The 27,213-nt window shown below is 46.0% G+C and overlaps 2 protein-coding genes across 10 annotated transcripts in view; one reads left to right on the forward strand and one right to left on the reverse strand.

Annotated features, from left to right (window-relative positions):
- The window catches only part of LOC138492147 (uncharacterized protein C5orf52-like), a 144,516-nt gene extending 121,130 nt beyond the window's left edge, over nt 1–23,386 (reverse strand). The window contains exon 1 of the mRNA XM_069619149.1: nt 23,116–23,386. Within this exon, the coding sequence (XP_069475250.1) occupies nt 23,116–23,192 (77 nt within the window). The 5' untranslated portion in view covers nt 23,193–23,386. The remainder of the gene's footprint in view (nt 1–23,115) is intronic.
- The window catches only part of DUSP18 (dual specificity phosphatase 18), a 250,281-nt gene that overhangs the window by 206,970 nt on the left and 16,098 nt on the right, over nt 1–27,213 (forward strand). Inside the window, exon 1 of one of the 9 annotated variants that reach the window (XM_069619146.1) lies at nt 15,306–15,364. The exons of the other annotated variants lie outside the window; for them this stretch is intronic. The gene's annotated coding sequence lies outside the window, so the exon portion shown is untranslated. Of the gene's footprint in view, nt 1–15,305; nt 15,365–27,213 lie in introns of those variants that run through there. 9 annotated transcript variants of the gene reach the window in all.

Consider the following 27,213-nt stretch of genomic DNA (forward strand, 5'->3'; position numbering starts at 1 on the left):
AAATGTGAATGTGAAGTAAAGAAGGGTCTGAGCCCGACAGAGGGATATCTAGGGTCAAGCCATCACCCAAGCAAAAGTAATTGAGAAATTGAGGGAGAAATCCTGCAACAGGGGTCCGAGCCCGACCGAGGGAGATCCAGGGGTGAAGCTATAACCCAAAGTTTTTTGATAAAGGAACTGTGGTGTATTGTGATAAACAATTAAGAAGGGTCTGCACCCAGAAAGGGGGGGGGGGCAGGGGTGAACCCATCACCCAGCGAACATTGGAAAAGAACTTGCATTTGTTAAAGGAACTTTTGTGGTTTGAACACATCAGGTCCTCGAAGGCAAGAGACTTTCAAGTGAAATGAGACTTGGCCATGCAAGGCCCTGATAACTGAAAGCTCAAGGGTTAAAAGCTAAACTGTCATCTCGTGCTAGAAAAGCCTGAGACCGTACTGTGCTTTAAGCTCTTACCCCGTGTCCAAAACGGGGAGGGGAGACCCAGGATACTGCATCCTGACATATTATTTGAGAACACTTCTTTCTTTTCTTGAACTATCCCACACCCCTTTGTGTATTAGTTGTGAGGTTTAGGAACAGGTTTCTTAGTATAGGCCCTTTTATTTTGGCACAAAGCCACTAGGACTACCTTATATTCATTTGATGGTTGACACTTGCTTCCATCTTAGATTTAGGTGTAGCTTAGGCATTTTTCCAACCTGAATACAGCATTACTTGTTCAATAAACAGCCTTGAACTGTGATCACATGTCTGTGTTACTTGTCGCCATGAGTTCCTCACAGTTCCCTGTGTAGCATTATTCCATGTATCACTTTATTCATCTAAAGTTAAAGGATAGTTCCGGGACTTTTTTTTTATTGTCCCTACGGGTCGGCCATGTGTTTGTAAGCATAAATCGGTAGATCGTAGGAAACTTTCCTATGGACCTTACCCGACTTTTCGCCCATTATCGCACTCGAAATCAGCCTCCATTTTGTGATAATCCTATCATTCCGTCGCATCGACCTGGCTCACCTGCCTTTGCGGCACTAAATCAAATCCCCCGCCCCTGAAACAGACTTTATCAAAACATTCATATTCCCCGCCTCTATCCGTGACGTGACTGTGCTGCGTAGGCAAACGCGCCCAGGCGTCTTCTACGCGACTCCACACAGACCCCGGAAATCAACACAGATCAGCTCACAATACAGCGCACCACAATTCGGAATATGAAACTGTACTTTGAAATCAAACCGCAAGATTGTAAATGTGGTAAAGTACATTTATTTGACATCAAATGTTTAGAGAATATTCAGCGATTTGCATTTTTATTTGCTCATGTTCCAAAAAGTTCGTATTGAGGAACGCGATGGTCCTTTGCTGTACACAGGGTCTTAGAGCATCTCACAATACAGCACCACAATTCGGAATGTGAAACCGTGGTTTAAAAGCAAACGGCAAGATTGTACATTTGGCAAAGTACGTTTATTGGACATCAAATGTTTAGAGAATATTCAGCGATTTGCATTTTTCTTTGCTCTCGATCCAAATTAGTTCGTCTTGAGGGAAGCGATGTTCGTGTGCAGTACACAGGGTGTTGGTTTACGATAAAAATAAGCTCTTCTGTCGCACTGATAATCGCATGGCTGTTCCAACAACGAGGCACTAGGCCACCACAACGGTAGGTATGTTGCATCTAACCGTTAGTACCGCGTAAGGGCATACTTGTACTTGGCGATCGTCCCATAAAATGGTCAGGGTGGTAACGTTGTTCACGCGGAGAAGCAACTGGCGGCTGTAGAAGCCGTCCGCCGGTGTCTGGTACTCGTGACACAGACAGTAGTGAATGATGTACCTAAAAACATAAAAAATGAAATTAGTCTCACCATCAGATCCTTATTAAAATTATTCATTTCATAGCGAGGACAGCGCTACTGGGTGTACACAAGTGTTTAAAGGCGTGGCGAGGCATGGAGGGGGGGGAGTGGAGTACAAGGTAAGTAGCATAAAATAATAAATAAATAGGGCCAGCTGGTGGCAAGTGCAAGGTAAGTGCAGAACAAGTGCTGGGAAGGGGGGGCTGTAGGATACTGAGACAGTCCCCCAGTGCAGGGGTTGACAGGGAGGCAGTGCAGGTGGAGAGTGGAAGGGCCCAGGACCGAGGTCGCAGACAGTGGACCAGTTGTAGCAGGGGAGAGGGAGAGAGAAAGCAGAAGCAAAGAGGAAGGTTTTGAGGTGCTTCAGTAAAAGAAGATGGTTCTCCTCCAGATAGTGCGCGGTAGAAAACACTATGCCACATAGAACGAACAAGTACAACTGAACCCGTCTTTAAAGCCACTGTATAGTAATGAAATTGCGGTATAAACTCATCAAAAGTTACTTACATTATATTTGCATTTTCCATTGTGTCTCTGTGTAGGGCAGACCCGAAACACCACTCCTTCTTTGCCGACGTTACTTCTTCTAATGAACGTGGCTCATCGTTTCGTTTCTGAAATTTTATTCATTATCTTTTCTTAGTCTTTCAGGATGGTCCCGGCCTGTCAAGGTCAAATCACAATAGAACCTTATATTGGGTCGTGGGCCTTTCCGCCACCCGAGCAAAACATCAAAGCAGCTGACCTTCACTTTGAGCGAGCACACATTTCTAGTTAGCTCCAGTTAGTGTAAGGGCATCTTGTCTGCGTGCCTTTTTTTTTATTGTCCCTATGGGTCGGCCATGTGTTTGTAATACGGAAACATTCTATAATTTTTGTAAAAATGATTTATATTACTGTTTGGTTTAATTGCAATGGGCCTGCAACATGAGGAGACTCGAGAGAACAGACAATCGAATTACAATCATTTAAACCGTGATGTGTATTTCTCAATGAGCTCTGCTTTAGGTGGACATGGAACAGAGGCAATGTTGGGTGGCAATGCAGTTGTCCCCTGCATAGGTTCGTTCACCACTCCATGTATGTGCCTATCGAGGACATCTACGATAAGTCTCTCAATAAACTCATATTGCATATCCTCAAACACTGGTTTGATCACCCATTGTTTACTTCTTTTAGTGAAGGCCTTATTGTAGCGAAGCGTCCCTAAAGTTCCGGTCGTCCTACTTTGTTGACGGCCAACATTATGGTTATGTGCCAAGACCGCTAGAAGAGTCCGATTTTTCATGCCTTCCATGCCAAAATGCAATCTTTTGGGCCTGTACTTTAGGCACATATTGTGGAACACCTCCAAATCTCCTGTGTGGCAGAATTCCGTGAGTCCCCTCAAATCTCTTGTTATAGTTTTATCAAATACAATCTTTTCAATGGCCTTGTGAGTGGGTGATGAAGGAATCAACCACTTCTTCTTCCGTGCCTCCTCTGTGGACAAATGGCCATGTTCACATTTGTGGAAATGCTCATTTGTCGACCATCGATGTACGTTGCTACAGTGCAACATTACTGACCGCCATTTTTCCAGTAGAATTTCCAACGACCCTTCACATGTTTTTGAGCTCCACCAAAGATGGTTGCTGATTGACTTGGACCACTGTGAAATACCTTGCATATCTTTTTTTTTTCCTGCAGCCGACAATTTTTTATTGATTGTTTTTGCAAGATGCCATACGTCAAATTGGTGATTTATATTTTTGTACTCTTCTCTCATTGTCTTGGCAATTGAAACGTGTCTGTCCGTGGCTATCAGGTCGATCACCATTCCCCGCGATTGTAGTTCTTGCAATGATGCTACAAAGCCAACTTTCTCCATGGCCACTGAGGATGTACTTTGTGACACCTGCACGACCACCGAACTCACAATTTTCTTACTTTCCATGTCCTGAAAGTGGTAGGTGCAGTACTTGGCTGAAAATCCTGGACTGTCGCATTGTCCATCACCGGCTAGCCTGAAGCGTTTGCCCGCGAATGTACTTTCCATTGACATTTTTTCCATTCTCCAAGCTTCGCTGATGGCTGGAAATAGATAATCGGTTTGGTATTTGTAGAACTGACTTTTCGCAATGAAATGGATTCCCACAAACTGAAAGAAATACTGTAACTTTTTAAAACTTGAACCACTAAAAAGTGCGGCCGCTGCACAAAGTAGATTGCCTGCTGGCAGTTGCCCCAGCATGGGTTGTGCAGACCATGCGAACGGATGATATTGTGTACAGGTGGCATGTATTTTAAGGTTAGTGCCTCGAATTGCACGAGTCACATTAATCAATGGCTCCCCACATACTTCCCCACCAACCCAATGCCCACATTTCATCATCATAATAATATCCATCAAACAGCTATCGAATACAATGAATTTGGCCTCTTTCCTTATACTGTCACTCTGCATCCCAGCTGGTTCGGCCTGTAACGTTGAGGACATGTCACTCGCATGAAAGGTACAATCTCTGATATCGTCTTCCGCTATGCTGAGTGATATTGATGGTGTTTCATTGTCGTCCACTTCATTCTCTTCCATTGCAACATCTGTTCCTTGTCCGGAGATGGGAGAAAAAAACAATGTCTTCAACTTTCGCGTGCTCTTATTTTTTGCGGGTGTGGATTCTGTGAATTGATCTACGACTGCATCCAAACTACCAGGAGGACATTCACTATCAATGGCTGGTGGTGGTATAGCTCCGTTGTCAATCACTTCATATTCTTCCCATTGGCACGATGCATCTCCAGTCTCAAGTCCCTGCCAAAAGGTTTGACAAGCAACATCTCTCGTTCGCTTCACTGTCTGTGTAGATCTAGTTCTTACACCCACTCGCAACTAGAGGACAGATTAGAAAAGGGATGTTCAGTTTAAACACAACTTACAGTATTGAACTATTGACAGTGAAAGACAACATAATATAGTGAACAGGACACTAACCTTCTTTTGCTTTCTTTTCTTTGAAACTTTCTTTCCTCGAACTTCAACATCTGGACGCTGTTGCTCCGACTCGTGTGTGCATGTCTCCACTTCCTCTCGCGCTGCAACGACTATACTTTCATGATAAGCACATCCATCACTCACTGAGGCTCCATCGACTCGCTGAAACATAGAACTTTCATTAGTATGTATAATAATATTGAAAACACAAAATGTACTTGGGGACCAATACCCATACGTACATCTCAATAGCAAAACACGAATGAACGCATTGTGTAGAACATTCAAACGACAATAGTTCACGCATTGTTGATCTAGTTAGATTGAACTGTCAAGATCCATACCTCGGGCTCCGCATAGACTTCCATTGATGATATTATTGAAGATGACGCTTCAGCAACTCCCTGAAACACAGTAATTGCATTAGTATGGTTTTCTATTTTGTTTAAAAGAACATAAACTTTCTGCAGGCGTCAACGGCTCATCTAAATAGACCTGCACAAATGATCAGTTGTCTAAAATAAATAATGGATATCTAAATATGATTCGATTTGCTCCATCGTTGGAAGTGTCACCACCCAGAGATCTGCATCAACTACTAGGGGTGATGTTCTTGTTGAAGAAGCTCCGTCAGCTCCCTGAAACATAGTACTTGCGTTAATAAAGAAGGAAGTATAGCGGATGTAATCACGTCATTTGATCTCGCATGATTGATCTGTCAGTATCCATACCTCGAAATGCATAAGAACATCAAGGGACGCTGTAACTGCGGTGCACACTTCTGCAAGCTGTTGCGCCGACCCGTAACTGCATGCTCCCCCTTCCTCTTGGACTAATGCTCCATCGACTCCCTGAAACATAGGACTTTCATTAGTAATGAACACAATATTGAAAAAAGAAGACACATAGGAGGGCGACGACAGAAGGACATACCAATGGCTAAAAACGAAAGAAACATTGTGTGTAACAATCACGCTACAAGAATGCAAGATCTGATGATCTCCATCGATGGAACTGTCCGGAAACGTACCTCGAGCATCTGAGTGACATCTACGGTTGTCGTCAATGCGTTGGACTCCTCAGCATCTCCCTGAAAGACAGTACTTGCATTATTTTGGATAACAATAATTATAACTGAAAACAAAGACTAGAGGACGAGTACTGTGGTGTACCATTAGGTAAAATAATTACACGATCAATTAAAACTATTGATTTACATGCCTAAAACAAGTCAGTGTCAGAATAGCTAAGTAAGATTACCCGATAGGCGCTTGAAGTGGCTGATGACTGCAATAACGACACGGATGGAGAATCTTCAGCCTTCATATTGAGTGGATACATAAATGGGGAAATTATTGTTAGCTAATGCTACACACTACCGCAATGCCGAGAGATAAATACGTAAACTTGACTCACCAGTGGAGGGATGTGGACGAATAGAGTGGGAATAGCGGTTGAGAGCAATTTTCGCCTCGCTCGCGGTGTTTTCGTCCTTATTAGCAATGATGTGGAGTACATGTCTGGGCTAAAGTGCCTGCTGCAGATGCGGTATCGATCACCCCTCTTGTCCGCAAAGACTTCTAGGACTCTACTTTCTATCTCAGAGGCTGGATATCCGCAATATCGGACCCATTCTCTTATCTGATCTATTGTCTTAGGGAAAACATGCATTATAGTACCTTCAGATTTGTTATGGGTCTTCGAAGGGCAACCGCCAATGGAACAGGCAGGCATTATGGAAAGTTCTGAAAAGTAAAGCTCAACAATTCTCTATGAATACCAATGTGTTAAAACATTAAATGACACATAAAAGGTTCAATGCAAGGTCCGTTTTGGTTCTTGGAACTATACATGTTATTCACATGCGGATAAGTATTTCAATAACTTTCAAAAAATAGAAAAAGTAATTTGACTAAACTCAGAACATGTGACTAGTTCCTTGCATGTACTGTCGTGAACGAAAAGAAAACATGGATGCAATTTGATGACTACTAGCAAATAGATATAAATTAAAAAATTGGACGCAAAATGATTATGGTACATGGACTTACCTTGACGAACAAACAGTTAGATGCAGGGATCAGAGTAGTTTCTTGTCGTAGAACAGGGAGCAGTTCACAGGTTGCAAACTGACGAGTTTGCTCAAAGTGGTCACGGAAGTTCACAGAGACGAAGAGCAGATAACCAGCACCTTCACGGGTTGACTAGCAAAGCGCAAAGAAGTTCTCATTAGAAATATGAAGTGGGTTATAAAGAATTCGAAACAGGGGTGTGTTTGTGAATGAATGACGTGTATATGTCGTGGCATTATGCGGTCTGCAGGGGGCCGTCCAGCGTGAGGGGGGATGCTTGGCAGGAGACACGGGGTCTGGAGGTAGACATGGGAACAACAACCCATGCTCTATAGACCACTTTGAAGTGTACATGGTCTTTGGCACCTCTTGGCCTTTATCGCTCCCTGACAGCTCCACTTGCCAGCACAAGTACCCCGGTGCGAACTGCCTTTGATAGGGCGGGGGGTGGATCGGGGCGGTGGTCGTGCAGACAAGACACAGGAAGACTCGTGAATGGAGACACACTTATGTGGATTGCAGGGGGCCGTCCAGCGTGAGGGGGGATGCTTGGCAGGAGACACGGGGTCTGGAGGTAGACATGGGAACGACAACCCATGCTCTATAGACCACTTTGAAGTGTACATGGTCTTTGGCACCTCTTGGCCTTTATCGCTCCCTGACAGCTCCACTTGCCAGCACAAGTACCCCGGTGCGAACTGCCTTTGATAGGGCGGGGGGTGGATCGGGGCGGTGGTCGTGCAGACAAGACACAGGAAGACTCGTGAATGGAGACACACTTATGTGGATTGCAGGGGGCCGTCCAGCGTGAGGGGGGATGCTTGGCAGGAGACACGGGGTCTGGAGGTAGACATGGGAACAACAACCCATGCTCTATAGACCACTTTGAAGTGTACATGGTCTTTGGCACCTCTTGGCCTTTATCGCTCCCTGACAGCTCCACTTGCCAGCACAAGTACCCCGGTGCGAACTGCCTTTGATAGGGCGGGGGGTGGATCGGGGCGGTGGTCGTGCAGACAAGACCCGTTTGCCGCAGGGCCTCACCAAGGAGAGGCCATCTAACTGAATGTAAGAGGATGGCTGCAGGATCTACTACATGGAATGCAGGGGGGTGAGTTTATAAATACCTCACCCTCCCAGGAGAATATACACTAGATTCATTTAAAAAATCAAAACAACCATTGTTAAAATATATGTTGGGCTTTATTTTAGATTTTAATTAAACATAAATAATAAACATTACACATTGTAAAGTTGAGGTTGCAGCACATCGAGGGAAAATCCGCGGTATTGTCCACTGTCACTGGGGAAATGTTGTCTAATGGCAAGTACCGCACAGGCAGGTATTACTCTCCGAACGCGGTGTCCGAGCCTCCCGTGAAGCCACCAAGTGAAGCAACGATAGGCCACCAGCCTGTACCACCTGTGAAAAAAAAAGATGCAAACTGTATTAAACTGACCAAACTTTCTTATCAATGTCGATTCAGGTAACACATGTCATTTTTCTTAGAAAAAAATTATATCTAGAAAATGCACTATATGGAACAAATTTACATGCGTTCGAATGATATGTAAATGTAATTTTATATGTGGGAGACGACCATGAAATAGTGGTGGCATCACTGACATCACAAACAGAGTATACTTACTCGTTACTCGGATTACGCGGACGAACAGTGCCGCGAAGTTCGTGCATAAGCACCATCATCATCCTCAACACGGTCCGTGAGAGGCAGGCTTCCCTGAACTCTGGCAGCTCGGTGATGCATTGCGGACTTTGCTCGCCTTCCTGCAGACTTTGCTCGCTTTCCGAAATGTAGGCCAAGCACCCGGAATTTTCACGGCAGCAGCAGTTCTCCTCCTCAGTTGGCATTAGCTCGCACCGATCGCACGTGCACCAGGTGGAGACGCCGTCCATGCGACATGGTCCAGGCTCTTCATCCGTTGACTGGTCCTCCCAACTGCCGTCCGAATCCCCATCGTTTTCGCGTGCTTGACTTTCCAGTAGTTCTTCCTCGGTGTACTCGGGCTCGTACATATACGGCATTATTGTGGCCATTGTGCGGTAAAGATAGTAAAATAATTTACAGAGATGGTACAGGTGTTCACACGGGCTACAAGCGGCGAAGGTAGCTGACCAGAGCACTGAAACGAGTCACAGAATACTCAAAGTAACACAGAGAGAGGAATGGAATCGAAAATCTGCTGCTGTGTGTTGTGAAACGGTCTGTTTATACTTATTGGGGAAAGAGGCGTCCTGCCATTTCCATGGCAACACGTCAATAGCTGAGGCGCAGCGATTGTTGACACGAGACGTGCTTGAAATGGGCAGTACGCGTCTGCTGATGTCAGGCTCAGGGGCGGGGGATTTGATTTAGTGCCGCAAAGGCAGGTGAGCCAGGTCGATGCGGCGGAATGATAGGATTATCACAAAATGGAGGCTGATTTCGAGTGCGATAATGGGCGAAAAGTCGGGTAAGGTCCATAGGAAAGTTTCCTACGATCTACCGATTTATGCTTACAAACACATGGCCGACCCGTAGGGACAATAAAAAAAAAGTCCCGGAACTATCCTTTAACAAAAATACACATACGTAATAAAAGAAACTGATGTTGTGTTGGTTCATGTTCATTCCTAAATGTAGTTTGCTCTATGTGTTGTATTGCCCTATTAAAAATAAGAAATAAGCTTGGTTTAATATCCACTCTGTAAAGTACCATGATAACAGTTGGGCCTTGTCAGTGATAAAGTGAACTGCTATTTAAATAGACCATTAAAGAAGGAATACTAATTTCTTACAGTGACTTAAAAATCAAACACAAACAAGTGAAATGATATTTTAATCAGGACTCCAGGACGTCAGTCAGTGAAAGCCCACTGTGAGAAACCTGTGGCGTTTCTCCAAGACTATTCCCGGGAATCCTTTGTTCAGGTTGCATTGGGAGGCCCATCGCTCTTGAATCCCAACCCTGGGGGCGGATGAGCGAGGGAGGATTACCTGGGCATGGGGTCCTTGGGAACTATGGGATGCACGCCCTCGGGCGAGACCTGGTATTCCTCCTGTTCCGATACACTCCTACCTGACATCCCCTCAGTGGTCATGGGATATTGTCAGCAGAGTCCCATCATAAGCCAATTCTTTTCTCTAAGAAAAAGGAGAAGACGACCAGAGAAATTAAAACCATCTATAAAATAACAAGAACCCAATAGAAATCCATTCACCCACCAGAATACACTTACCCCCTTCATCCTGACAAAAAACCAACATGGTTTTTCCATGATCCATCCGAAAAACGACAGTTCCCACAATCCTTACTTCCACTCTAGAAGTCCTACTACTGGGACAAAGAAGAGGCAGTTGGGAGTCGTGAGGATTGCCCATGGGAATCAATGGGCAATTTATTCCTATTGGCAGTCTACATGTTGTCCCAATAATGAGGTTGGGCAGTCGGGCAGGGAGGTGCAATTACTCGCACCTGACTCCAATCAACTCTTTTAAAGAGTATAAAAGATCAGACACCCAGGCACACTCTGAGCGAGTTGGAGATTCTGAAGGAAGCATAGAAGCCAGGAGGAAGGAGCTAGAGCATGAGCAACCCTGGAAGGCTTGGAATGGGAAGGACTGCCGGAACACTGAGCCTGTAAGCACAGGAAGGGAGGCAGCAGTGTGGTGGGGAACCTATACATCCAGAAGGCTAACCCAGGGGCAGCTGAGGCTGCCTGACCGTACCCAACCCAGAACTCCTCAACTGGGTCAGACTCTAAGACACAGGCCCTTGAGGGGCAGGCGGTGAGACCCTGACCTCAGGAGAAATCCCTATTTGAACACAGGTGCACTCTGGGACTTGAAGTCCAAAACCTTTATTTTCGAGAACCGTGAATGAGAGTCTGAGGCCGACTGAGGGAGACCCCTAAGAAGTCAAGCGCAAGATGCGGGTGGAGGCGGTCCCTTCAGAGTTCTATCTAGCAAAGCACAGGAGAGGGGGTGAGAATCAGGAGATGGACACTGAGAGGTCTGTTGTGCGATGGTATGTTTTCTTCTCAAACACAAAGGTTGCTTTTGCCAGCCCAGCTGCAAGAGAAAGGAACAGTTATCGTTCTACAAGCTTATCAACAAAACCTCCCACGTGAACGGCAGAGTTGGGGTGATGATGTAATAACTGTATCAGCGACCTTTTGATTCGGACATTAAACCAGAGCAAAGATTGAAAGACTCAAACCCGAACCAGTGAGTTAATGAAACTGACAAAAGACCGGCATTGAGGTTTGGGAGCGTTTGCAACATAGTAGTTCAGAACGAAGGTTGCAGCACAGGCAGATGAGACGTGAGTAAAGCTAAATTGCTGGTTAATGTTTGAACTTAAAAGGAAGCATACAATACCGTTGACAGTGGTCCAGCACTGTGATTGTGATCAATCGAACGTCTCTGTACGGTATTCTCATAAGGGGAACGAAAGTAGAAGATTGATATAAAGTATAATTGTGTAAAGGAATCAAAGTGGTCCTGTGACGGTTTAAGCAAAACCCCTCGCACATTCGAAAGTCTTCGATTCTGATATCAAAAGGGATCTGAGCCTGGAAGAGGGGGATCCATGGTCCGAGCCCAGATGAGGGAGACCAAATTGTGAATTGCTAACATTGTAGAAAAGGGGTCTGCGCCCGCATGAGGGTGACCCGTGGTCTGAGCCCAAAGGAGGGAGACCAATCTTGAACTTATGAATGTGAGAATCCTGACAAAGGAATTAAACTTTGTGTTAATAGCCCCAAGACGCGAAGTTCAAAAAAATGTCATAGCTGCCAAGGTAAGTTGAGTGCCATAAGTCGTCAGGAGATGAAGCTTTGCAATCTTTAAACAAATGTTGTAGATCAGCTTTTCTTAGGTCACCAAAGCTGGACAATGTACCAAGATAGGTTTTTCTAGAACTAGAGAGTTTCTACAGTATCGACAAGTCCTGTCAGTAAAGAGCGCCTTCGTTCTTATTCCAGTAAGATCTTTAGTAGGCCATTGGTTCATTCTTATTCTTAAAAGCGTATTCCTATATTTTGGATTCGGAAATATTATCTATATCTCAGTCTGAATCAGAGGTTTAAAACCAAAACTACCTCCTTTAAAACGTTGGTACGTCAAGCACAACTGCCATGACATTTGCCAGTCATACCACTATAGTTTTAGTTTTCGCTCTATTGGGATCATTCATCAACACAATTCCGTCGTTATGTCGGCAGCTTCCATGCAGTCAATTGGAGTGCCCATCCAGGGCCTCAGTAGGTTATCTGTAGCTGGAGTGATTAAACAAGCCACACTAGATAACAAGGTCTTCGAGAGGGGAGCAATCAAACATTTTCTGTATAACATTAATATTTTTCCAAACACCAATGACGTGAAATAATAGTCCCATCTCATACCTTAAAATCCCCATGGGTTGACTGGGTGGCAGGAGGAGAACTTTCCTCTAAAATTGACCTTCTAGTCTGGCCCAAAAGTGTGTTCCTAAATGAGCTGTACCCTCAGCACCATATGTTAGGGACTACTTTCTGTTTGTAGTAAATTATTAGTTTTGTAGGAGAACTTCCTGTACTTTTTGTGAATCAACCTAGCCTGCGACACTGCTGTACACAGCTAAGAAAATAGGCTAAACTGGAAAAAAACGGAAATCGGTTTTCCTGATGAGGTACAAAGGCACATGGCAGATAAGATACTGGAGTGAAGGGATGACTCCTTATGGGGTAACAGTATGGGTTTCTCTATAGGAAAGGAAAATCGGATTTTATAATGCAAGCAATCGCACAGGCAAAACTCTCTTTTGTTAACAAAATGATTCATTCTACTGAGGCTGTATTTTAGTGGCATGATTATTAAGACACTGCAAGCAAGGAGGTTAATTTACAATTTTAACCAATTCGCACCGCGTTCCTCTTTATATGCGAATTAATTACTTTATTTCAGAAATGGTACGAAGGACGTACACAGATAGCTGAAATGATTTGAAAAGAATTACACTAACATGTGGAGACTAACACGGATTCTTCCAAGGACAGGATACCAGGAGGATGCTGACAATTTGGGAAATTAATAGGGTTCTTATAGGATTCGTAGAGGATTTGGATAGAATGCAAGGTAACAGAGCATGGTATGCAGTTTATGGTTACTGGGGAGGGTGATACTTACAAAATGCACTTGAGCTGGGTAATTTGGACAGCTAACCGGGTCTCTGGACAGCAAGGCCAGGTCTGGTCACTGGGCAGCGGCTGGGCTCTCCTTTATGGGAACAGCTGGGTAGAAGGGGTCTGGTCTCTGGATTATCCCAAAGGGGATCAGCAGCCTCTCCTCTTTTCTCCCTGGATTTGTGGGTCTGCCTGGATCTAGATGGGTGGATCTGCCTGGATCTGGATCAGGATAGGCGGTTCTGGAATCTTTGAAACTTGCAGGGTGAATTTTGAATGTCTGGTTTTTTTGAATGTCCTGAATCTCCCTATGCCTCCTTCTTATATAGGCAAGATGACATCAGAGAATGTTTACAATGTGGGCGGAAGTAATCTGAACATACCCCTTGAATGGGATAGGTCAGACTATGGGTGTCCACTCCTCCCTGGGGGCGGATTGGTTCCAGGGAAGTGTCATCAGTTTAAGTGTGTGCGTTTTTATGACTTGCTTTGTTTCATCAGTTACTTTTACCAAAATAAGTTATGGAACAAAAACCTTATATTTACAGTCGTCACCAGCATAAAAATCAGATGGGCAGATCCCATATTTCACAAGGAATGTGCCAGTTCAAATGCCAAGTCTGTGCGATGCTGCTTTGCCCTTTGGGCACCATTTCGCAGTTTTTCACAGGAAACATTTTATCTAAAATTCTACAAATGGCTACACATAAGCCTAACAGTGTCTGGCATATTTTCTCCAAATTTTAATATCTGTGCCATTTACGCTTTCCCCAGAAATGCCTTTTTACTGCCATTCACGCCCACCACATGCCAGGAAGACGCACATAGGGCCTCATTACGACTTTGGAGGCAGTCATGCCCTTAATAAGGGAAATACCGGGCCATTCCGAGTATGGTGGGCCCGGTATTTCCTCCTTCAGGGAACCCGGGCCCTGTCCTTCCCCATTCCCATTCGAGCCCCCATAGGGCTCAGTGGGAATGGGTGCGGGAGCTAACGGGCCCTTCATAGAATCTACTTGCCAATGTGAGCGGGCTAGTAGATTTTGCAAGACCTGTCTTTGCATGGAACTAGTGAAGTAATCTTGAGACGTCATCTGTGATGAATCCTACGGATCCCTCACTGAACCCATGCCTAAAGTTTCCTCCCAGGTGGCCAGAGAAAGACAGATGCTTCCTGATCCTGACCTTGGGGTGGTTTTCTGCTGGAGGATCACCTGGAAGGAGAAGAGGCTCATGGAGGTGAGAGGAATCCATGGGATGAGAGGTGGTATTTGCTTACTCATGAAGGAGGCATTTTTGTACTCCCATAATGTATAATGGCCTGTTGCCACGATAACCCTTTTGTTTCACATGTTATCCATCTCAATGTTGGTGGGATTAGTCAGAAATCCTTTACGAATAAAGTAGATCGACATCTTTCCCAAACAGTTAAAAAACCCCTTACCTCTGTAAGGAAGGCATGGTATCACAGTGAAGTCCGACACAAGTGATCACAGTTCAAGGGTGTTTAAAGTTCAATGGGTTGGTAGAACGCCTATCTAAATCTTAAGCTAGGAGCAAGCTACGACCATCAAATAATAACACAGTCCTAGTGGAGTCTGTAAAAATAAAAGGGCCTATACTAATAACCCTATTGCCAATCCTTGCTTCTAATTACAAAAGGGTGTGGGACAATGGTGTATGCAAATGCAAAGTGTTCAAGAAACAATATTTCGGGACGGTTGAGCAGTTGGCTATCCTTCCCACGTTTTCAGCACGGGGCAAGGCGGCACGTGCGACCTTCACACAAACTCTGGCTTCTTGGCCATGAGGTAACCGTTCAAAGCATAGGCAGGTCCTCCCTCGCTTGCTCGTCCATCCCCTGGGTTGGGATCTGAGAGCATCGGCCCCTCCCCGGCCAGCTGAATAAGGGATTCTCGAGGTTGGCTTTGGAGAATACCCTTGGGTTTCTCACACAGAGCGCCTGATATAACCACAACCACCAAAACACAAAAGTTCTCATTCGGGCTCTCACCCCTTTTCCACAATGTTCACAATTGATCTCCCTCATTCAGGCTCGGACCATGGATCCCCCTCATTCGGGCTCAGACCATCTTGATGTGGATCTCCCTCATTCGAGTTCGGATCCTCTCGATATCAGAATTGAAGACTTTCAAATGTGCGATTTAAACCATCGCAGGACCACTTCAATTTACTCCACACAATGACACTTCTACTTTTGTTTCTCTTGTCAGGATACCGTACAGAGAACTTCGATTGAGCACATTCACGTTGCTGGAGCCCTCTTTCAGTGGTATCGTATCTTTGCTTCTTAAGTTAAAACATTAACCAGCAATATAGCTTTACTCATGTCTTTCATCAAACACGTTTAACAATGTTTGTTCCAGCACTCGTTATACAATGTTGCCGCTTGCAACATTTACTTCAACACAAGACGGTCTGGCATCGGTCTCCCCAACTCACTGGCTGTGGTGTTCTCTGTCGCTTCTTTTTTCTTGGAGCCAAGGATGATACCACGGCATCTGCTGCTCCTCCTGGCCTTGGTCAGTTACGCAGGAGGGCCCTCGGTATCTCTGACACACAATGCAGGATTCTTCAGCCTGGTTTCCTGGTCTTATGCTTTCTGCCTTGAAGGTTTCTTGAAAGTAACAGCTTCCTGCCCAAAAAGGTCAAGGATGTTACCCTTCCCACAAACCTTGTTCAGCTGCCAACTCGAAACTGCTGCACCTTTGTGTGCTTTGCCTCGCTCAGTGCGCACTCTCGTGCTCTGCCTTTTATCCATGTGGGAAAATGTAATGGAAGTCCAGTGTGTGAGATTGTCAGTAATTGCCTGACCATAGCATTAGGACATGTCAAGTACACTGCTCGGGTGGGAGTCTGTTCTCTCCCAGAGCGGGCTGTCCATGTGAAAGTATTCGTACAGGAAAAGGGGGCGGGGGTAGAGTTTCCATATATCCTACCTGGTAGGATGGGTTAAAGGTGTTACAGGGAAGAGAGGGATACAGCGTCTCGCCATAAGGTCTCCCACTCCCCGAAGAACCCTCACCCAGGTGATCCTCCCGCAATGGTCCACCCACAGGGTCTGGATCCAAAGGTGATGGCTGTGCCCTGGCCACCTGAGCAAAGGATGCCCGGGTTTTGGGCAGTGAAACACCTTCTGGTTTTTTACACCTCCCAAAGGTGTAATGGGAGAACGTTTATAAATGTTAACAGCATTCCGTCTAAAGACCTGTATTCCTCTTTTCCAAAAGGTCCAAAGATTAACCCCTGTGATATTTCTTTAGGAAAAGTTAGAAAAGATAACTGTGTCTCTGGGGACTTCAAGTCCCATAGTTCCCTTAGTGCTGAGATGAGGAAGAGTGATGTAGAAGGACAGAATTGTAGGAGTGGTCAGCTAATTAACATAAATGACCCACACCTGAGGGAGACAGAGAGGCTTGTATGTCCCCCTCACGTACAGGTCTTGGAGAAGCAGCAGGAGCGGAAGAATCAGAAGAGGAAGCAGTGCAGACCATATTTGCAGTTGGAGGCGGGACTGAAGGAGCGAGAAAATGCAGGGACCACTGTGGGTCCTGAAAGGGTCTGTGCCTCAAATTATCCCTAGTGCAGAGGTCACGCAGCAGAAAGCATGAAAGGGAAACCCTTACGCATTCCCAAAGCGTTGTGCAGAGATTTTGCAGCGGGAAGCAGACTAGGTGAAGGAAGCTGGGAGATCTCTGGTGGCAGGGTTGCACAGGAGACTCTTAGGAGCGGCGAAGGCTCCAATTTAACATGGCGGCAGCAAAGGCGGACCAATCGGCTTTGTGCGCCTTCCCGAGCCGCAGTCACTGAAGTCCTGCGAGCATCGAACAGAACGGAGGAAAGCAGCTTACCCAGTGAGTCCACTGTCTGTGAGTGACCCTGGAATATTCTGCTGTTGCCTGCATGTTCCTAGTCGGCAGGTTTTTATTTTTTTAATTATTGGATATCTGTAAGGTGTCTATACAACAAATGGTGTTTCAAGGTGCCACAAGATAAGTGGGGGGGGGCAAGGGAGAAAGATAATAGTGATGGTCATACTAGGGCTTGTGACTTTCGGATCAGTCAAGTGCAGTAACAAGAAGTGTGAGGGGGGGTGGGAGTGCCAGTCTGTGTGAATCCGAAGGGAAGGGAAGGGAAGGGGGAAGGGCAGGGTAAAGAGAAGAGAATGCAAGTGAAAGGGGGCGTGCAGTAGGGGGTTAGGTGGAGAGCAACACGGGCTAGGCGAGGGCTAAGGGGAGATCAGGAGGGCAGGTGCCAGGGATTGCATGGGGTATAGGGGGTGAGGGTCCACATACTAAGTGTGAGGAGGTGGGTGGACTGGGCGGGGGGCCTGGTGCCCTGCAGAACTCGGAGGAAACCAGGCAGCCAGTCACTGCAGCAGACTGATGTGTTAGCAGGGGCGGGTGAGAGGGTAGGAAGAAGAGAAAAGGAGGGTCTTGAGCTGCAACTTGAGGAGATCCGGAGAAGGGCAGGGAGACCATTCTAGAGGGAGGCTTCTGAGGAGGAGATCTACCCCTCCCTCCCCCCTCTGCTTAGAGAAGCATTTGGTCTGCAGAGAGTTGGAGCTAGAAGACCAAAGGGCTTTAGCAGGGAGGTATTTAGGGGGAGAGATTTGGATGTAACTGGGTCCCAGGCCCCAGAAAGCAGTGCTGGTACCGGCCTGCTTTACAAATTGTTTTTCCCATCTGTAATGGCACAGCAGGCCAAAAACAATGGTTTGGATGAGTTCCTAGAGAAATGCCAATGGATTCAAAATCGTTCATCCATCTCTCTTCAGTATTGCCTATAGATCAGCACGTACATTTTGGTTAAATGATCTGTCAATTTTCAATATTTGTATTTGTATTTTATTTATAACGCGCAAACCAACAGGCCCGGAGGCATCAGGGCGCAATTTGTACAAGGTTACAGATATGCAGGTATAACAGAGAATCATTAAACATTTACACATGGGATCAGATATGCAGGTATAACCAAGAAACATGATATACATTTACAAGAGGATCTTATATACATATGTACAGTAGTGTCAGTGCCGATAGGTGATAGTAGCGGTCGGCAAGTCAGGGTAGGTCAGGAAGAAGCGCGAAGCCGGCCTTAAAGCTGGTTGAAGAGCCAAGATCTAGTATTGGCTTTGAAGGTATTGAAAGAGTCTTCCACTCTAATTGTAACAGGGAGGGAGTTCCATAACTTGGAAGCTAAGACGGGGAAACTTGAGCCCCCTGCTTTTTGCAATTTAAATCTGGGGATCGCTAGACAGTGGGATTGGGCTGTTCTTGGAGGTCGGGAGGTAGAATAGCGCGACAGTCGACTACCAAGGTAGATCGGGGCTTTGTTGGCTAGGCATTTGTGCGTAAGGGCGAGTGTTTTGAGTGAAATTCTCTGTTTGACAGGTAGCCAATTTAACTTACTTCTGGTTTCTGTGATGTGGTGGTGTCGGGGAATGTTTAAAGCGGCACGAATGGCGTTGTTTTGTGTCGTTTGAAGTCTGTTCAGGTTCTCTTGGCTGGTGCCAAGATAAAGAGCACTACAGTAATCAATTTTAGCCATAATAAGGGTTCTCGCTAGCGTAACGCTGTTAGACGTAGTGAGGAATGGTCTGCAAGCTGCGATAAGTTTGCATGTGTATGCAGACGCAGATCTGACAGCATTAGTTTGTCGGGTTAATGAGAGTGTGGCATCAAGGTAGAAACCTAACTTTTTGGTATCTTTTGAGACACGAATGATATTACCATCTATGATGAATGACTGATAGGACGGCTCTAGTCTGCTCAGGCGTTGTGCGGTGCCCAAGATCAGGAGCTTCGTCTAGTCATCATTCAAGCACAACTGATGTTGGGCCATCCAGGCTTGGATGACCAAGTAGACGTCGTTAAGGGCCTTGGTGTCACCTAAATAATCACCAGTGATGGGGATGAGTATCTGGGTGTCGTCCGCATAGTTAGTATAGGAGACACCCAGATAGTCAAGCACATCAAAGAGTGGTTTCGTGAAAATGTTATAGAGTGTAGGTGACACACAAGATCCCTGAGGAACGCCACAGTGAATCGGGGAAGGGTCCGCGGCTGCGGATGGGGCAAAGACTCTCATGGATCTGTTGCTCAGGAAAGATTTGATCCAAGCCGCAGCCGAGGAAGAGAAGTTGGCAGCGGAATGGAGGTGCTCGCACAGGATCTGATGGTTGACCAGATCGAATGCGGCTGAAAGGTCGAGAAGTAGTAGCATTGCTAGTTTGCCTTGATCCTTTAGAACCTCGATTTGAGTTTTAAGGTCTAATAATGCGGTCTCTGTCCCGTGTCTGGGGCGGAAACCAGATTGTCGTAGACCTAGCAAGTTATTAGTTTCCAAGTAATTTTGGATCTGAAAGTATGCGGCACGGTCTAGGATCTTGAGCAGAAATGGTACAGTGGTGATAGGTCGGAAGTTAGTGGGAATGTTAGGGTCTAGGGAAGGTTTTTTAAGCAGTGGGATAACCCAAGCGTCCTTCAGATTGTCCGGGACGATACCTGTTTGAAAGGAAGAGTTGATGAATGCCGTGATGAATGGGGCCAACTCATGCGCTGAGTCCTTGATAGTAGAGGCTGGGCACGGGTCACCTTGGCAGTTAGTTGGCTTAATTCTAAGAATTATATTTTCTACCTCTGCAACGGTAAGCGGAGAGAATGCGAATGGTGTGATATTGGCAGAGTCTGGCAAGGGGGCCTTAGTGAGGGGAAGAACGCGGTTGTCGCGCTTCAGGCTGTCCTGTTTATCTTTGATTTTGTCTTGTAGTGTGGAGATTTTATTTAGTAAGGCTGCTTGGATGTTGGCACACCATTTACTATCTTTCACGCATGTGTCAGGGGGGGGCGACTGGAGTTTCAAGCTCTCTTAGGATTTTAAAGAGTTCCTTGGTGTTCGAGTCGGCTTGTATAATGCCGTTGTTGAAAGATTCCTTTTTTGCCGTGATGATGGCATCTTTGTAGGAGAGTGAGGCTAGAAGGAAACTGTCTTTATGCTCGTCTGAGGGGTGGCTTTTCCATCGATTTTCGGCACAGCGTTTAGCTTTGCGGAGCAATCTTAACTGTGGTGTGAACCATGAATTAAGATAAGCTTGAGGTTTAGCCTTTCTAAGTTTGAGAGGTGCTATAGAATCAATGGCAGTTCGCATTGTTTGGTTGTAGGTGTGTGCTAGTGAGGTTGGATCAGAGTAAGAGTTGGTGGCTGTGTTAAGGGACTGGAGTAACAATGGGAGGAGTTTCTCCTTGGTTATATCTTTTTTGCTTCTAGTTGGGAGTGCTGGGGCTAATGGTGACGGGATTCGTGGTGTGGCTTCAATGTTGAAAGTTATAATGTGATGGTCGGACCATAGACAGGGGGTATTGTTAAGGACCTTGATATTGCAATTGGAGCCAGCTACCCAGTCAAGTGTTCTACCTTTAATATGGGTAGGCTCTTGGATGTATAGGGTAAGGCCGAGGTCAGATAGTGCGTTCTCCAGGTCAGAGGCCACAGGATCTTTTAAGTCACCAAGACCTAAGTTAAGGTCGCCTAGGATGATTGTTTGCGAATTGTTCTTTGTATTGTTGAGGAGGAGAGTGGAGATTTCACTGACAAAGGTTGGTGCGGGTCCTGGAGGTCTATAGATTAGGTGCATGGTGGCTGTTTGGTTAGGTGTGAGTGCTAGTTTGACAGACAGCAATTCAGCTGATGTGAGTTTGGAATCAGGTAACACTCTTAGGTCAAGAGTATTTTTATGGATGAAGGCCACACCGCCGCCTTTGGAAGAGGCGGTGGAGCGGTCACATCGTGTGATGCCGTAGTTCGACGGTAGGGCTAACGCTAGTAAGGGGCCAGATGCGGCATGAAGCCATGTTTCGGAGATAGCTATGAAGTCAAGGTCAGACGTGGTGATGAGGTCAGCTATGTCAAGTGCGTGTGCAGTGAGGGATCTAGCATTAATAAGGGCACCTTTGAACATGGGCAGTTTAACCTCGGTGGTGGTGGGTTTGCATGTGGTGGCAGTTGACAGAGATCCAGGAGAGAGGGGGGTTTGTTTCCTGGTGATGTGACGGACGTGGCGTAGGCGGAATCTGGTGCCTAGTCTCTTATTTCTAAGAGAGAGGGGGCAGGGTTGGTTAGGTGTAGGTTTCCTAGCAAAGTGATCCAACCATAAAGCTGGGTCGTTGAGGTATTGGTTGGTATGGCCTATAGCGGGTGCTGCCGGGCTCATTCTAGGTGACACGAGAGGTCGTGGGGATGCCATGCTGGTAGAAGGCTGGTCCATTTTAACCCAGAGTGTGGAGGTTGTTATCGTAGGTAGCTGGAGAACTTGGGCGAGTCGAAGGGATAGTGTGTAGAGTAATGGAAGGAGTACACTGACGTGCATGATGACAGTCCTGGTAACCTAGGTGAGAGAGAAGAGCTAGGTGGCACAACAACCATGTACATAGACAGGGGTCACCTAAGATCAAATTGGCAGTGAAAGGCAAGGGCCATAAGACTAAAGGCACACACAAATCAGGGCAGACACAATCAGTTGTGGTCTATTGGCGACCATAAGGCACAACACAAATCAGGGCAGACACAATCAGTTGTGGTCTATTGGCGACCATAAGGCACAACACAAATCAGGGCAGACACAATCAGTTGTGGTCTATTGGCGATCCTAAGAGTATCATTGGTTGCAATGTAGCAGCTACTGAGTCCAGAGTAGAATGAAGGCTAGATTGGGCAGCGCCTAAGGTTCGGGTAAGGACGCTTGAGTCAAAAGGTCATAGGGCAAAGTGGAATTGACTTTGGCAGAGATAGCAATTATGTAGTCATGCTCTAAAGAGCAACAGCTAGAGGCATTTGGCCTACCTTGTAATTGACACAGCACGGCACTCAGTCCTGAAATGTCGCGCCCGACATTTTCTTTCATGAAAGAATGTCGGCGCTAAGTGGTGTGGGCATAGATGCAATCGCAGTGTTAGTTTTTGGAGGAGGCAAAGTGGGCTGATGGGGGGCCTTTGCAGGGCTAGTGGATACATCCAGGCCTGGGAGGGATGGCCCGTAGCGGTCGCGGTCGCTGCGCTACCATCGGGTTTGGAGCATGTGGGTGGCTGCTAGTGGGGGCTCCTGCCCGTGCCGCTTCAGGATCTCAGGTTGCTTTCTATAACACGGATCCGTGGCGCACAACGGCGAACAGGCGGCAAACAGGAAGGAAGCCTTTTTCCTGGGCCTTCTTCCGCCGGACCGGCTTCCGCCTACCGGAGGCAGGGGTTTGATGATAAGGCACGCTGTTGCCTAGAAACCGAGAGGAGCCTCGGTTTCATCCCGCATCGCGCCGGCCATTATTAGGTCAGGCGATGCACGCGATGGGGAAATACTGAACGGGAACAGCTGATCGGAGTGTAGCATGCCGTTCGGGGCACAGTGCGGGCGAAGATGTGGTCATCCACGTGGCCAGCTCACTGTGTGGATGGGGCCATGCAAGGCATGCCGGTGATCAGCCAGGACAGGCTGTGCTGGTGAAAACTGCTCCTGCAGTCCTGAGGGGGGGGCTCCAGCCCTCACACAAGCAGTGTGCAAACGAAATGGGGGAACAGGCGGCAAACAGGAAGGAAGCCTTATAACTTGTTCCTAACAGGAACCATACATCAAAGGGTTTCAGTGACTTGGGAGCATTGTTCAACTTACAAACTGGATATGAACTTTAAAACTGGAACTTTGGATCAAAGGCAAACAAGCAGTTTAATTATTTATAAATTATTAATATGTATTTATGATTACAAAGAATCTTTGCAAAGTAACGTATTAAACAGTTTCAATTTCAATTTGCATGACATACAGTTCAACTCAATTTGATGTTTAAATCTAAAATTCGAAATTTTAAATCACATATTCATTCCGGCAGATCTTAAAATTCATAGAATAAGATTCATAAAATGATATTCATAATACTGCTATCAACTTTGATCACAAGTGTCTATGGTTACCTAAACTTTGCCCTAAATGTATCCATATCCTTTATCCATAAAGTGTAATCCATATGAAACTAACCTGGAGAGGCCAATTCTTGTGCTGCCGCTCCTTTTGCAGAAGGTGACAACCGGCCCATGTTCTCGCTCCTTTGTCATTATTAAAGGGCGGCATATTTTATCTTAAAGAGGGGAGAAAAAAAATAGGGACCTAAAGGATGATAAAATGAATGTCTTCTGGCAGCAGAAGTGCTCTCTGCCCCATGTCATCCCATGGGGATTGTGACATCACCACTGAATCGCTGAACACTTAAAACAGGATGCTCTGGATCTGTGACATTTTGTACTTGGAAATAAGAGTTTTAAAAATGTTTGATGTTGTGCAGTAATGAATGATTACACTGCTATAAAACTATAGTGTATCCATACAATCACATAATATGTAACAGATAGTCATTCATTGTTCATTTTCAAAGTTGAACAGGTGGCATTACAGGCAAATACACAGTGCAAATAACTACAAAGATGGATCCATTTGACAGTAACCTGGATAGAGCTGTTCTGTTGATTACCCTCCCTCTCCAGAAGGCGATAACCGCCGTGTTTCCCATTCCTTCCAAAACAAAGCATTTCAAGAAATGTGTTCAAGTCAAAAATGCAGTTATAGCTGCATAAGTGTTCTAAAAACAGGATACAGGAGGTAAGTGGAGAGTTGGAGGGATACAACGAAACCCTACACAACACCTAACCATGTGGACACACATTAGGTTCACCATATATGGCATCACAACAAAATGGGGGCCGTAAACCCACACCCAATCCTCATTATTATCAGATTCCAAATCCCTTTTCATGTAATCAAAACTCACAAATGTCATGTGTGGCAACAAAAGTTGTAAAATCTTCAAATCCGTTTTGTGCCGCCAAAAACCTTTCTCATTTAAGATGGACTTATTCCCTCATTCTTTGGAATATGAATAGCAAATCAATGCAAAAAAAGGCTTTCTGCATTTCATTCTCACATCCAGCAATACTCTCCAATGTGCATGGTCCGCCAGAATGTGCTTGTCGTGATACCTGGTGGGCAGTTGGTGACCAATCAAAGACCAGCTGTGCAGCCACTTGTATAAAACAAGGTAAGCTTTATTATAGGTATGTTACATGGACAGGGTCTACATCAGTTCACAGGGAGCACACCCACCGGCCATACTCGCACCCCAGCTCAGGCCCCAACTGACACTCTCAGAACACTCACCAGCAAACAGTCACCAAACTTCTCCTGAGCTGCCAATCACTGCAGGCACCAACATTATTCAGCATACACTGGTGGCCAGCAGGACAGGACTACATTAATGCATCATAACAATGCGCTCATGCTGGCAGATTCTCTGCTGTCACGGGAAATACCCCTGCAGACCACACTGACCACATCCTGTTGATTTCTACTAAAAGTGGAATGGTCACGACTGTGGGGTTTTCCCCAGAAGGTCCTGACACGTTCCATATCCAAAACATTCCCACACGAAAACCAGTTTGCAAAGCCATGTTTGGCCTCGAACAATACTTTTCCGGAGTGGAGGCTGATGGTGTACAGTGTCTTCAACCAGTATTTGAGAAATGTAGTCCTTTGGATTTCCTTTTTTTCCGATAATTGAGAAGAAGAAGAAGAAGAAGAAGAAGAAGAAGAAATAAACAAGAAAACTCTTTACTGAGCCAGACAAATTACAGTAGAGTCACATTGCAAAGTCAGCAAACAAAGATGCACGCCAACTGGGGTTCGCGAAATCGCTTTTCTTCTTGTGACCTGCATAATACATATCCTGTGAAGGGACAACATGGCTAAGAACGTGCGGGAATTCAGTAGGTGTAGATGGAGACCAAACAAAGACCTGATGTTGGCCACTTCTTTAGAAAGTCCAGGTTACTGTATTTACAGGTCCAGTTATTCTTGAGATATATGCATGAAAGAAAAGAATGCCCACGAGCCATGTACATCCTTTAACTCAGAACCACAAGTGACACCAGTGCCAGTGCAAGGCATGTTGTCGCTGTAGGCGGAGGATCGGCTGTCCACCCCTTAACCAGTTCCATCACTCCCCGACCCCTGAGGAATTTGACATAAAGTGCTATATAAAAATATCTTTAAACCTGATGCCTTATTTGTTTAAATGGTCAAAAAAGGAGTGGATTTATTACAAAGATGTAAAAGTATTACTCATTTAACTGAGTATAGGTACTTTTAGCGTAGCACACACATGTACACAGAGATCGAAATAAGGATTTCATAAGCAGGATCTAAAAACGCTACTGGCACACACCTGATTGAAGAGTATAGTCCACCCCTGCCCCATGCTACCTTAAAGCAGTGAAAGACGTATATACCTTTTGAGATTGTGCCCGTTTCACCTTTAGGACTGAGGTCACTGTGGTCTTGGTAGTTGTGTGGAGCTGGGTTGGAGTTTGGAAACCACTATTCATCCCTGTGTTCCTGCAGGCCAGTAGTCATTTTGTCTGATGAGCACAATGTTATAGTCTGCTTTTCATGAGCAAGTTACATTTGCTACATGTGTAGAAGCTCCTTGTTCTCCAGAGGTAGCTCCTTCTGCTTACTAGATTACCGGGATCACCCTTCTTAAAGATAGGGAAAATGATTGCCTGCCTCCATGTTGACGGGTAAAGACCAAGCTCCAGAAATGCATTGAAGCACTTAGTCAAGATTGGAGCCCACAGGGCCACCTCATTGCAGAAAATGTCTGCCTGGATAGCATCAGGTCCAGAGGCATGATTGGGAAATTGCCACCTCTACTTCTTCTCTAGTTAATCGGAGTTGACATCCTCTAGGCCCACTATAAGGAGTTAGAGGGTTTGCTCTATATAGGAAGCTAAAATGTTTCGACCAAGCCACTGCACTAACATTATTTTCTTTATATGTGTTTACTCTTTTACGGGCGGGCCCATTGGCCACATATTCCCAAAAGGTCTTGGAGTCCCTTGACTGCACAGCCTGAATAAGATCTTCCCAGGCTTGTGCTTCTAACTGGGTCTTCCTTTTTGCCAGGACATATTTATAGTGCGCCCGAGCAGTGACTATCTCACGATGGGTGCTATCTTTTGCCTCCAAAATGCCCTTAAGATCCTTCTGTGCTACCCGGCAAGTTTCATCAAACCAGGTTTCCAGATTCTTATTCCCTTTTTTAAATTCCCTTTGGAAAATTGCAGACAGAGTTCCATTCATTGGTGGATGCATTGGGTCACTCCTGCCCTGGCTGGGGGGGGGTGGGAGGGGGGCATTCACACTCATGGTTTTGTACTCTGTGCACTTACCGGCATCAGCAGGTGGGCTTACTCCAGCCTCTGCGTCGCCGACGGCCTGTATCCCCTAGAGGTGCAGGATACTGCTGCACCGCTCCTCCCATGACTGGAGTTTTAATGGCGATGCTGGGCCTCCACCGGTGCCAGTGCTGTGCTGGCAGTGTGCAGCAATGAGATTCCGCAATCGCAGCCGTAGGTCATCCCACCTTTTGTGGCAGTCCTTAACGGTACGTGTGGCCATCCCTATGGCAGTGCAACTGCGTGCAGCTTCTGCCCAGACCTCCTTACGACTTTGCTGGGTGCTGCGCCGCTGGTCTGCGCTGAATAGCATGTCTGCATTGTCTACATTGTGCTCCACAAGCACCGTGGCTCCGTCTCACTGAACCTCTGCTTGCGCTGTCTTGTAGCAGGGATATGGGATGCCATTGTGGTGGTTGGTTTTTCCAACAGAAGGAGGTGATGTGGCCTGTGGTCTGTGGGGATGGCAGTGGATTGTGGTTTAAGTAATGGCCGCCTCTCTCTTTCCAGTTTTCGCGATCACTATGTTTCCAGATCCGGTAATTCCGTGTCCATGGCGGCGGGGTCGGTCGCAGATATTCCACTGCTGTTTTTGGTGGTATGTCCTTGTCTGTGGGTGTTTCCGTGCCAGTGGTGACACTGTTTCCGCGTTGTTCTGGTGCGCGCAACTGACAAGCCATAATCGGCTGTTGATTCCGTGAGCTTGCGGTCGCGGAAATGCTGTCAACGTCGTCACGGAATCAACGCATTCCGGACTGGCGAACACGTAATGAGGCCCAATGTCTTCTTTCAGGAGTGCAATATTTTCGGGCTGGGTTTCTGTACGCTTTCCATTGAGTCTAGTTTGGGT

The sequence above is a fragment of the Ambystoma mexicanum genome, chromosome 10, assembly GCF_040938575.1.
Source record: "Ambystoma mexicanum isolate Mex_15411 chromosome 10, UKY_AmexF1_1, whole genome shotgun sequence".
Lineage (NCBI taxonomy): Eukaryota > Metazoa > Chordata > Amphibia > Caudata > Ambystomatidae > Ambystoma > Ambystoma mexicanum.